The following is a 13539-nucleotide window of genomic DNA, read 5'->3' as shown; positions in this document are numbered from 1 at the left end:
AGTGCATAATGTTCCTTGATCATTTTGTTGAAATCATGTCCAAACTTGGCATCTCTGTAATCCTAGAGAAAGTGAGGATTCAAAATCCTTTCATTTGTTGTATACCAGAACTCAAGCCAATCTACATGAGTAATTTGGTCAAATCTTTTTTAGAAGGCAAGTTGAGCATAGGCTTTGAACAAATTTCTAGCATGCTCGGTGCGAAGGAAGACAAATTAAAAAAAAATTGCAATAAAAAAAATACAAGGGAGTTGAACTCTCTTTGATTTCTGCTCGATGACGTGAGCAACCTCTAATTAATGGACGGATTTGGTGAAGACAAGGGTCGTTAGCGTGTTTCACGTACTTATTGAAGTATTGATGTAGATTCCTTGATTTTGGTGCTTTGGCTTAAATATTCACATGTCTATAGCATGATAATAAACAGAGTAGGAATACTTAACACTGGCATTTCGGTGCAACAATGATCAGAGGAGTAGGGGTGAGTGGTACAAGAATAGTAGTAATGGCGAGCTCACATGCAATTGTAAAAGAAAAAGAGTTTGTATTAGGGTAAAACATAAAACATGGGATCAGTGCTAAAGAGTTAAAATGGTGTAGCGTAGATGGGTCCACAAGAAAAACCCGTGGACAAGAAAATGGGTTATGGTGTGGACTGGTTTACGAGATAGCGCGGATCAATCCACACCGCACCACAACCGAACGCACTATACAGGACTGGTGTGGATTGAAACGCAAAATGTCGTGGCCCATCCACACCACCTAACACCACCTAAGTTTATACTTGATTGTCGTTAATCATCCATTGGTTCAAATACCTTGTGCATAAGACGGGCCATTCTACTAGTCTTGTCTAAATTTTTTTTTTTATTTCACCACTACCTTATTCTATAAAAACTGGATGTCGTATCTCCGCCCTCCTCACCAAGAACTCAACACTATGCCTTAGCGGTTCACTATAACAAATCAACAATTCGACACCATCATCTACTAGTTTGACAGTGTGCCAATATACCTTTATAAATACTTGTCTTTTAAGGTTACAATGGGTTCCCTTCTTGAGTATACAACAAAGATTACAACTCAAACTATCTTAAATAGTGGCACACAAGTAATGAAGCTTATCTCCATTCTTCCTTAATCTATTGGTTTCTAGTTTTAATGCACTTTCACACTTTTTATCTTCTTTTTCTTTGTTATGATTTCCAATTAAGCTCTTATTTCATATTGTTACTATTCTCAAGTTTAACTTTTTATATTGAAGAGAAAATATAATTATTTGAATCACTTGGCTTTTATCCATTTTTTTGGGTTAATTCTTTTTCTAAGACAAAATGCTAAAACAACTTTGAATATCCCTATAATCTTTCATATTTTATGTTTAACTTTTGAATCTCACTTTTTGCATTTTGGATAAAAATTTAATAGAGTCAAAAGGCATTAAGCATTCAACATGTTTATTGTACCATCATTATAAGGCACATTAAATAATCAACATGCTTGTTATACTATTCTTAGAAGAAGCATTAAATGTTTATCATGTCTTTTTGGACAACCTTATAAGAAGGCATCAAATGTATTGTACAAACTTCATAATGTCAAAACATCCAAGGGGTGTCTAATGTACTCATGGGATGTCTCTTGTGTTCCACTTCCTTAGAATGAGATGTCCCTACAATGGGATTGTTTCTATGGTTCACATTTGTCCTTTTGGGATTGCTCCTACATTGGGATGATTTTCAAGGGATGTTTCCTGCCATTGAATCTCATATTTGTCCTTTTGGCTTTAGTTAAGTTGGTTTATTAAGTTTTGAGCCAAACTAAATTTGGAGCTCATTATTTGTGCCATGTATTAAGTTCACATAAATCTTGATTCAATACTCGAAGCTCATCATATTTAAGTTGCATAGGTTTCCTTCTTTAGGGAATTTTCCAAACTGTAGCTTTGGGAAGTTTGTATTAACATGTTTTGACATTCCTTTGATCGAGATAATTTAACTGATCATGTTGCAATACTCAATTCCAAATTATTACTTATAATGTGTTTGTTATCAGCAATGTATAAAATTGTGGCTATTGAAAACAATGTCAATGGATTCGAAGAATGAGAAAGGGCATTTTTCACAAGTATCTTACTCATTACCACCTCTAACTTCAACTTAGGGTTTGAGGATCTTGATTGAAGGAAGGCTCAACAAACAGTTCATTTAACTAATCCATTATGGAAGTGACTCCCTAAAAAATTCTACATACATCTTAGAAATATACAATTTTCTTATATTAGAGAGAGTACCACAAGTCAAGGTTCAAAGTATTGTTACATCTTTGTGTATCAATACTTTAAACCATACTCTTTTTAGTTTTTTTTTTCAGGTTCTAGCTTTAAACATATTTTTATATCTATTATTTAAAAATGGGTCCTCATAAACACTTGTAAACAGATGCATCAAGGACCATCATATCGATATTTTGAACCATGACGCAAGTGTTAAAATTCCAAATCTTGTATAAAATATAGATGGAATTTAAAACTAGATTATTTTCCATTTTCAATTAAATTGGACTGTATTGGATTTTTAGGGCTGTAAAAAAATATTCAATTGCCTTGTTTGATTTTGAATTCATTCAAATTCGAATTCAATCACATTAAGAGAGATCCAAATTTGATCTATTTATAATTGGGCCGAATATATATCCACCCTATTAAAATCAATAATCCAATTTGAATTAATTAAAATTTATATTATATATAATATATAATTAAAATTTATATTGTTTTTTATTTAATGCAAATTTGAATTAATGTTTTTCATAAAATATAATATCAAAGTCACTTTTTAATTCATTTTATTAAAACTATATTATCTTATGGTATCATAAAAGGTTCCTACAATTGGATATTGAATGGTATAAACAAATTAAACTAGTCTGGATCTACTAACCACAAAACATTGCTAGCCACGTTCACCGGTCATACATTGGGAACGTTTCTTATACTTTATATTACATATATATACGATGCGTGGCTAGATGAACACAATCAAATGTTTTTTTTTTGGTACTTAATACAACAAACACCAACTTCAACGTAGATGATAATAGCAGGATTCGAATCCACGTCTCTACTGAGCCTACCTAGCTAACATGCCAACCAAGCCATCACTTAGGGGGTGTTCTTTAGTGTGGATGAGAAATTGGTGGGTGTGGATTAGTCCACACCACACCCTGTGGCAGGTACACCACACCACACCTTGTGACAAATACACCACACCACAATCCACAATTGTTTTAAATTGTTGATAGATTGTATGGATTGGACCAATCCACACCCACGATGGCGTTTTTGTAGGTGTGGTGTGGATTGGTCCACACCATACTTTTTGATTCCATGTATATCATGTACATTTTATAGGAGATTTGCATAGTCGATTATAAATGTCTAATTTTTGCATTTTACATGATAAATAAATTAAAAAAAAACATCAATATGTAGACAACAATTGTATTTTTTTAAATAATTAAAAAATATTATTGTAAATAAAAAAAATAAATTTTCTTTTATTGATAAAAATATTAAAAAAATAATATTTAAATAATAAAAAATAATTGGGAAGGAGAACCATTAGACTTGTTTTTGAATTAACATTAAAAATTATTATTTTATTGATAAATTATTAAAATTTAAAATTTATTAAAAGATTAAATAAAATAAGAGTAATTGGACCAATATAACCCATGTGCGTTACACTAAAATCTTCCCATAAATTGTCCACATAATAGTGTGCACCATCCATAAGAAAATAATGTGGATGATAAATTGGAGCATGGTCCATTCCTGTCAATGCTATTTTGTAGACAAGGACTGTCTACACATAACAAAACACCATATCTTATCGTGGACAAGACAAAAACAGTCACGTCCATGCTATTTACACACTATGCCACCTAAATTGGTAGTAACCAACAATGTGTCGTCTAGTGGATCCGAACTCAAATTAAAGCAAGGGATATTGATGGATACCCGTGATTGATCATCTTTTTTATGATACCGGTTGATAGGTCATACAATTTTCCGGTATCATGTCTTCTTGAATTTGGATTCTACGCTTTTTCTATTTAGCCAAGTCCACAACTTTTGGGTAAGTTTGGAAGAAGTACAAATGCAAATTTATATATGTATAATGCAAATATATACAAAATAATACAAAATACAAGGCTTTGCACTCTTCCAAGCTCATCATTTGAGCGAGGCCTGTCTAGAAATGATCACCTACTCAATCTTTCTCCCGTTCAAAAAATATATATATATATATATTTTTTTTTCAAATTTTTATTATTGATTAATTATTTCAGGGAAACCGGTTCAATCAGTTCCTAAAATACGTGCCAGTAACTCAACTGCACCAACTGGCCCAGCAGATCGCGACTCCTTCCAATGATTCAAGGGTTGCAGACCATTCACTCCTTGGATTACGTAGCTCAGAGATTCGGTGACACTCGCATGACCAATTGATGTATAGGATAACCCTAGTCCCTAAATTTTCAATTTTTCATTCAAAAAAGGGACGGGAGAAATAGATACGGGACAAACCCAAAAGGCCAAACCACACGCTAACTCGCAACAGGAGAGGAGAGCAGCGACGCCCTACTTGGCTTCAAAATTAGGGCTTTACCAGATACTAAACTTGGGTTGGGGCTAGCTTTTCAGAAAAGATACTGGATAGCCAGACGGACGACTAAGAACTCTCTGCGTGATTTGGGTAAAGCACACCATATCGGAAGACAGGGATTAAGGAGAAATGGGGATAAATTAGTGGTATTCGTTAAGACCAATCATCGTAGAACGAGAAGGTTAGTTCAGTTCCTTTCATTTATGCATTGTTTTTTCTCCTTATGTTTCTTCTTTTTTCATCCATCAAGAATCATATCTTTTTAGGGTTTCGTAATCTCTTCACGCTAAATGGCCGTTTTCATGTTCTGTGCTTTTTGTATGAATTGGGTTTTGGTTGTTTTACCGTTCTGTTAATGCATCGAAGGTTGATTTTTTGGATGGATTTTCTCACTATAACAGGATGCATGTCTGGTGCCCTTTTGATTAATTTTTCGCTGTGAAGATCTTGCTGCAACAAATCGTGTTAACTTGTTTATTCTTTCTCTGCCACTGGTTTTGTGCTTGTTTGCTTTCTCTGCACAGAAGCTCCTCTTTCTATATGGCTGGCGTTCTGAATTAGGGATTAACATTTTGTAATATGAGTTCTGACTGCGATGGAATTCTTCCTTTTTGTACATTATCCTTTTCCAGATGGTTCACTGGTTTTGGTTATTTACATGCGGGGAGCTGAAATAGGGGTCTTTACTGCTATATTTCAACTAGCTCGCATGTGTTTTGCTTTCAAGTCCATAAACAGGGACTTGGTTATGTAATTACCTTCTAGAATTTCAAATCTGTTTTAATTGGCTTTTATTTTAGGTTGTGAAAAGTTATGTTAGCCTTGTTTTAGTGCTGCATAGACACGGACACGAGAATCAGAATCCAATGCGTGTCCGGGAGTCTGTCTTGGCAAGATATGGACTCGCGGACATGTCTATTGGCAAGTTTAAACTATTAAAATACTCCTCATTTTGTTGAATTTTAACGTTATAGTCCTTGAAAAAAGTTCTTAAAACTTTTGTTGATAATCAATATGTACATTATTTCATTTCCATCAAATAAACAATTGGAGAAAGAAGATGTCATGTAGAAGATACTAATAACTCCTTCACTTGTCAATATATTTACACACACACACACACACAAAAATGAAAATTTCACATAGAAGTGTCCCAAGAATCCATCAAGTGTCGGTGTTCATGCATGTCTGACAGACACCTTATCCATTTTGAAGAGTCCATGCAACACTATTAGAGCCCTTACTTTCTGGTTTGTTGCATGATAGTTCCATTTGCATCTTTCTCTTCCATCTCTAATTTAAGGGTGGATGGTGTTTATTGGGGGGCGCAAATACATTTCTGAGGTGGACTGAACTCTAAAAAGGCCTTCGAATTTTAACAATTTCTCAACCCGAGCCCAACCAAGTCATACCCCTACTCTTAGTGTACTCTATATTTTTTAGCATCTTGCAATTTCCTTGTTAATGGAAAATTTACTGAATTACATTCTACTTACTAATAATTAACTGGTACCCAACATGTATGAACTCTAGCTGATTTTTTTTTTTTGATAATTAACTCTAGCTGAATTTTCTATTATAGACTTCTATACTTGAAGGTGATGCAGGTGTGAATCTCTCTACTCATAGTAGGATTTTTTCAAAATGGCAAGGACTCCCTCATCTGATATAGATGATGACTTCAATGAAATTTATAAAGAGTATACTGGTCCACCTGTGTCAAACGTCACTAGTGTGCAAGATAAAACAAAAGGAAACAAACGGCCTCAAGTAAGTTCTGATGAGGAAGAGGAGCCACGTGATCCAAATGCTGTCCCAACTGATTTTACTAGCCGAGAAGCTAAGGTATGGGAGGCTAAATCTAAGGCCACTGAGAGGAACTGGAAAAAGAGAAAAGAAGAAGAAATGATATGCAAAATATGTGGAGAATCAGGTCATTTTACACAGGTATGGTATATTCATTTTGCTAATTTAATCATAGTTATTATCTCATAGGATGTTTATTTGTTTTTTTTTTCCTTCTATATTTTCTTTTCTTATATATTAGCTCCTGTTGTATTTGTTTTTGGGTAGGTAAATGTATATTTTGTTATTCCAAGGAGGTAAGGACAATTAAAAAGAATTATGTTTTTTTTTTTCAATTTTCTTTTAGTTCAAGATTTTCCAATTTATATTTTTTTAACCAAATTGATGGAAAACTCTTGTCCTTATCCTTTTCTAGGGCTGGATAATGTTTCCTATGATATTAGCTAGGAAGGAAGGTTCTTTTCAGAAATTTACTAGCAATGTATTATGAATGGTAAAAGCATCATATGCATAATACTTATGAGTACATGAAAGGATGTCAAGTGACATACAATAGTATGGACAAACAACAAGAAAGTCGAGTTTTTAATGTTAGCATGCATGGCCTTTCATTATTATAATCTCTTAATCGTGACAAGAATGATACTGCTAAAAAATGTGATAATTCTTTCAGTTTCTTAACTTTCTAGTTCGTTGTGTGCTGTAAACTCTACTTTTTCGTGTAGAGAGTTTTTCAATTTTGTAATTCATAAAATTTCTTGAAGTGATTAGCTCCAAGTGGACTATTTTGGGGAAAGGATCTCAAGGACTTGTGCCTTTGAAGGACTTAGTTATTAGTAAACTTTCATAATTGAGAAATCCAACACATCAAGTAAAATTTTAATTTGGAATTTTTACTTGCTTGAAATAGCTTATTAGCTATTATCTCGGGTAAGTTTCTATACTATTTCTCTTATGTGGGATCTGACCATTCAAACGAGTATCATACTTGGAAAATCTGGTATCTGTTAAATACCGGAATGGGTTGTGCTATGTAAAATACATGACTGCTAAAAAGGATTATTTTATTGAAAGATAAAAGTGCACAACTGAGTTAAATAAAAGGGGTGGAAATTATATGAAGTATTCAGGGAAGCAATGGAAAACCACCAATTTGATTGCATGCTTCAATCAGAAAATTGAATTGGGGCCTTAGACATGTAGATTAACTACTCCGGTCCTGCATCTGAATCTGATACTAAAAAAATCTCAACTGGTTAACTCCAATTCTGGATGTGCAAGTAATATGTTACTAACGTTTGCAATAACAGATTCACAATCTTCATTGAATATTTTTTTCCATTTTGGTAAAAGAAAGACGAGACCCAAATATTAGTGTGCCAATTTTGTTTTGGTTTCTTAGGAAAGATTCTCATTTACCTTTTATATGTTCTAAGATTATTATCATCAAGCCTTATCCAAACCATATGGGAAAATTCTTTTCCAACTTTTTCACTAACCATACTAGTGCCATTTAGTGGTAATCAAGTGATAACCTTGTTGACTTGTTGCTTATTATCTTGGCAGTGGGGGAAATGTTATAGCTTGGCCACCACTTGCCTAGGGCATAATCTAACTGAGGTCTAGGCTAGGTGAAGGAGTGACCATAGCTATGCAATATCTTCACCTAGGTTACCATTTGTGACCATTAACGTCTTGATTTCCACTATTTTTATTTTATTTTAGTTTTTTTAAATGGTTTATTTATCTTGTTCTTCAACATAGGCAACATATTTTGCAGGGGTGTCCATCCACTCTTGGAGCAAATAGAAAATCTCAAGATTTCTTTGAAAGAGTACCTGCAAGAGAAAAACATGTAAAGGCACTATTCACAGAGAAAGTGATCCAGAAGATTGAAAAGGACATTGGTTGCAAAATTAAAATGGAGGAGAAGTTTATTATTGTCAGTGGAAAAGATAGGTTATGCTTGGCAAAAGGTGTGGATGCTGTGCACAAAGTGATTAAGGAAGAGGGTAACAAAAATGGTTCTTCTAGTTCCCATAGGACCAGATCTAGGTCACCTGAAAAAAGCCCTGTTGGTTCGCGTGTGGGACGTTCTGAATTGCATAGGTCTCTTTCTAGTCCACGAAATGGATCAGGGTTCCAAAGAAAATTTGGAAGGCAAGAAAAGGTTGTGGAGGACCGTCTACGGGAGGATCTGAAACAGGTGTCAAGGGGTTCTCCACAAGGTAGGGACAGGATACTATTTGTTTACAGCATCCATGTAAAGCTGGTAAACCCATTTTTGCTGATATTAGGTCTACTGAATTTATTTTGTTTTTTGTCTTATTGAGTACCTGATATTGTTGTTTGTTGCTTGTCATTGTGTTTGCAGCAAGAGGTAAGTTCGTAATTCAAGCATTGTATGTTCGAATGTGAAGTAATTTGGGGTGGGTCTGAACTGGTTGGATTGTCGTTAAATGAAATCATTTTACTGAAAGAATACCTGGCCTTGTTTACGTTGGATGGATTTGAATATAAGATAGAATATATACTTACGCTACCACGTTAGACATCTGGAATGAAGTGGAATTTCACTTAACATGTTCTTCATTTCGTGAAGCTTATGGTAGTGATGGAGCTAGAGGTCGACCAAGCCGTTCGAAATCTCCCGCAAGGCCTGCTTTTGCTAGCAGTTTGTATAATTCATACAATGATCATAATCAGAGTATTGGGGCTCAGAAAGGTGATGGATGGGATGCTGAGGGACATGGGCCTGACTTGCATTCTGGCCTTAAGTTTGACCACCCTGGTTACCCACAAGCATTGGAGGAATTAGAATTGGAATATAAAAGGGAGGCAATGGAACTTGGAAGAATTCGGGACAAGGAAGAAGATGAAGAGAATTACAAGCATCGTGAGGTATGTTTATTTATTTTAGCATGTTCTAATTTAGTTCAAGTGTTAAGCGTCTGACTGCAAAGGAGTTATAGTTTTCTTATTGCCATCCAGTCTACCCCTCCTAAACTTACCAAAAAAGTCCAGTCTAACCCTCCTTAGACTTCAGATAGCTGGGACCAAACATTGGATCGGTCTTTTATGTGCAAGTTTGTATATTAATAATAACTTGTTTTGCTATTTTCTTGCCCATGACTTTAACAACTGCCATTACAAATAGTTACTTCTTGGTCATCTTACTCGTTAAGCATTGGGTGTTTGCCTTTCTTGGAATTCAATCAACCCTGTTTTACTTCTGTCATTGCAGATCTGGGGAGATTATGTTGATCCAACATACATAGTTTTCTCTTGTCAATTGAGGTTTTGGACTTCGATTTTTTTGGTCTGAAATTCCATATGTAGAATTAGATAGTGAAAGATAATGGAAGTTTATGAAACATTGTAAGCTTCTCTGGGTCTGTGGATGTATCATGAAATTGTCAGAAATCTATGATAGAATCATACAAAAAGAGTAGGCATCAACATACACCTACTTGAGTAAATGGTTTGGAACTAATGTGCCAGTTTTATAGTCTATTTTTTTTTCTTAATTTCCAAGTTGAAGGATCTTTCTCCCCCCCCCCCCCCCTCAAGTGGCTGAGCATCTCATCAGCCTGACATGGACCATCAAGTTAGGCATTTGGAGGTGTTGATTGGTAATCTAGCACCCTGTCTGAACCTTATTCTGGACAGTCTTGTCATGCCTCAATGCCTAAACTAGGTAGGTTAGTTTATGTGATTATTCTATGTTCTATCAATAGCAGAATTTTGTTAATGAGAACAGCATGACTCAACTCAATAAGGTATTAATGCCAACTTTGTGGGTTGACCACATGAATGCTGTCTCTCTATTGCATTGCTAAGATCTTGCATGTCCTGTGTTTTGGGAAATTTAAAAGGGCATTACTCAATGCTATTTTCAGCTAATCTGGTTGTTGAGGGGTAGACTGGATATTGACTTTCCCTCGTATCAATTGTATTCCTATGTGTTTGCTCTCAGAATTGAACATATATTCTGAACTGGTCAACTCTAGATTTTACCATCACACCAAGAGATAGCCCTTCAAGTCTGTATGTTTAATAGGAGAATAAATAAAAGAATAATGTTGGATTCGAATAAAAGTGAAAAACTAAAATTCAAAAGAATGAAATCTTCCTTTGCCCCAAGTATAAAGTAGCTAACAACTCATCATGACAATCAATTCCTACTTCCTGAAACTTTTTCCACATTCTAGAATTACCTACTATAGAGATTGTAACTTAAAAAATTATTAAAAATTACCCATGAATAGAAAGTATCCAGTTTATGCATTTGTAAGAAAATTATAATTCTACCCTTAGATTCCAAAATTGGAGAAAGCAAATTTCTCTTTCAGCTTTAAGAATCTACTGTTATTTTAGGCATCACCCCCAAGGTTTTTAAAGTACTTTTTCCTTCTCCAGAATCATCTGCACATGTTGAGATTCCTCTGGAGCTATAACAGGCTCAACACCATTTCAACTATTGACACGTTAACTGTGATTTCAAAATGTCAATTGATTTATATCTGTTGCTCTTTTTTCTTGCTCCATTCTTGTATGGGTATGCTACGTGTATAAAAACTGATTGCATCTTGGAAACAATAGCTTGCATTTCATTCTGTACCTGTGGGACATTAATCAAGAGTAGGTCTTTGTTGATGGCTAACAAATACCTTTAGGTTTGGTCTTTGTTGATGGCTAACAAATACCTTTAGGTTTGTCTTTCAATATCATAAGAATGATATAAGGGAACTAAATAAAATATTGAGCAGGAGAATTCAAGAAATTGAAAATAGCCTCTAATTCTAAACAAAGTGTGCAAGTTAAAGAGTTAGATTTTGTTCTTAATCTAAGCATATCTAGCTTGATACAAAGGTCCCGTTCGCCTTTTGGATTCTGAAGGGGCAGGGGGGAGTCGGTCAATGGGATTGTGGTTCCTATTGACCGCTTTTCCCATTTTTTTATTTCACGTTCATTTTGGACCCATGGAAAAATCACTGTCCCTAGATTTCACTTACTTGCACAAGTGATGCCCATCTCCCAGGTGGGTAACTTTTACATCTGGAGAAAAGTTGACAAGATGTGTAGAGACAACTTTGCCCATTCTAACAATGATTTTTTATGGATAAAAGAGCCATTGTATAATTTACCTCAGAATCAAAAGAACACAGGTAAATTCACTTACCCAGGTAAGTGTTTCTCAGGTAAATAGCTTTATGAAAAACGAACAAGGCCAAAACCAGGTGTGCGTTTTTTAGGAAAAACTTTCCCTTTTACTCATAGTGTTTATTTGTATTAAACTTTTTCTTTGCTAACGAAGTTTGCACAACTTTTCTGCATTCATGAAGTTGTGTGATTGTTGGTATAATATTTCTTCTCCTGAAAAAACTTTATTTTTTCTATTTACAGGCCATCAGAGAATTAAGGGAAAACTACATGAAGAAACTAGCTATCCAAAGGGGCATGCATGCCAAGCAGTGGGAGGAGTTTCTTGAATTTGATGTCCAAAGGCGTCAACGGGCTCGACAGCATATGTCTGCATCAGGGTTTGGTAGTTATAATCACCCTGGTTATTCTGACTATGATCGGCCATCAGGCAATCTGTCCTATACAGGGGCCAATATACCTATCGATTCAAGGGGTAGGTATCCATATCCTCTTGAAAATTATCCGACTAGGCCTCATGATACTTACGGGGAGTTCCAGCGTCAGAGACATGAAGATTTTGGGAAAGCATACAACCGATACTAGATAAAATTGTTAAGAGTTCGGTGAGTTATCTAACCCCATTTTGTATCCAACTTTTAAATCTAGATTTGTTCTAGTAAAATCTATGGTCACAAAGCACCTGTTGTCCCGCAATGTATCTATCCCACATTTGGTCGAAGTTCACATGATGTGGACGGGTCTTGGATAGATGGGAAGAAGAAAGTGATGAGACTGCCTTGCATAAAGGCATTCCTAGATCCCAACGAGCAGTATTAGTTTGCTGAAGTATGCAGTCTAAGTAGTTTGGTTGGTTTCTAGTGGGATGTTCATTTTGTTTAAGGGTGGGGTGGATTTAAAGATGAGGGGAAACATATTTGGGTATCAAAGGATTCTTTCTTTTTCAGCTTTCAGCTTAAAATTTTGTTCCAAAAATTTTCAGGGCCCAAATGTCGATTGGCTATGGTTGTGCAGGGAGCCTGAACTCTGGGTAAGTGCATAAATTATCGATTCTGATAAAAAATCAATGTTTGGCTCATGGACTTGGGAGCACTACGATATTTACTACGTTCTTTTTACATTTCAGACTGGTTATGGTTCTGCATTATTGCAGATCTTTGTTGGTAAACAGAAGCTTACATATGTTTTGGTTTAAAGATTAGGAGCAATGCTACATGGTTATGGATTTTTACTCTTAAAAAAAAAGCCAAGGATTGCTTGCAGATAAATTTCTTAGGTTATGACTTTGTTGCTTCAACATTTCGTACATGTTCTTCTAAAACCGAACAGGTTAGAATGGCTGACGTCTTTACCGGTGAGGGTACAACTAGCAGAGCACGGAGCACTACCATGCAAACTTGTGTGTTTGGTATAGCTTATTAACATTTGTACTAGATTTGTCTTTAAAACCAAGTATTTGATAATCGGAACAACTAGGTGCCATTAGGCGTCAGTGAATAAACGCTTAACCATTGAGGGAATCGTTAAAATGCAGGGCCTGTTTGGTATGTCTTTTTGTGTCATCTTTTAGTTGTTTGCAAGCTGAGAAGACCGAAAATCAGTCTATTTTTGTTTGGTACCCAGAAGATTTAGCTGCCAAAAGACGGGACACAGAAATGACATGAGAAGTCCATTTTTGGTGGATTTTGAGGAGCTTCAAATGAAGCTTCTTGCGTTTTTCTTGTTTTAATCTCGTGCAGAAAGATTTGAAACAATGTGCAAAAAGATGCATATCTACCAAACGATTTTCGGGCTGCTCGGATCTTGTGTCAAAAGTTCAACGTCTTTTGAGTATCATAGCTACAAGATCTTCTCAAAAAGACTTTCTAAACGGGCCTAAAGATTTTTCCAGTGGTTAGTG

The 13539-nt window shown here is 35.2% G+C and overlaps 1 protein-coding gene across 3 annotated transcripts; it reads left to right on the top strand.

The window, feature by feature from the left end:
- Nucleotides 1-4437: 4437 nt before the first annotated feature.
- On the top strand, nt 4438-12907 carry LOC148861244 (Zinc knuckle (CCHC-type) family protein). Of its 3 annotated transcripts, none has more exons than XM_088985163.1 (6): nt 4438-4851; nt 6278-6617; nt 8257-8704; nt 9079-9377; nt 11883-12244; nt 12622-12907. In XM_088985163.1, exons 2-5 carry the CDS (start codon nt 6315-6317, stop codon nt 12222-12224), a joined length of 1392 nt encoding a protein of 463 aa, XP_088841289.1. In that variant the 5' UTR covers nt 4438-4851; nt 6278-6314; the 3' UTR covers nt 12225-12244; nt 12622-12907. The 3 variants fall into 3 exon arrangements, with proteins under 3 accessions (XP_088841289.1, XP_088841287.1, XP_088841288.1); XM_088985161.1 differs by having other exon boundaries at nt 4468-4851; nt 6253-6617; XM_088985162.1 differs by having other exon boundaries at nt 4548-4851; nt 6269-6617.
- Nucleotides 12908-13539: the final 632 nt, after the last annotated feature.

This window comes from Nelumbo lutea, chromosome 4 (genome assembly GCF_056320005.1).
Source record: "Nelumbo lutea isolate HS-2025 chromosome 4, American lotus-T2T, whole genome shotgun sequence".
In the NCBI taxonomy this organism is placed as follows: domain Eukaryota; kingdom Viridiplantae; phylum Streptophyta; class Magnoliopsida; order Proteales; family Nelumbonaceae; genus Nelumbo; species Nelumbo lutea.
Note: the sequence above shows the minus strand (reverse complement) of the source record. Positions and strands in the feature narration are given on the sequence as shown.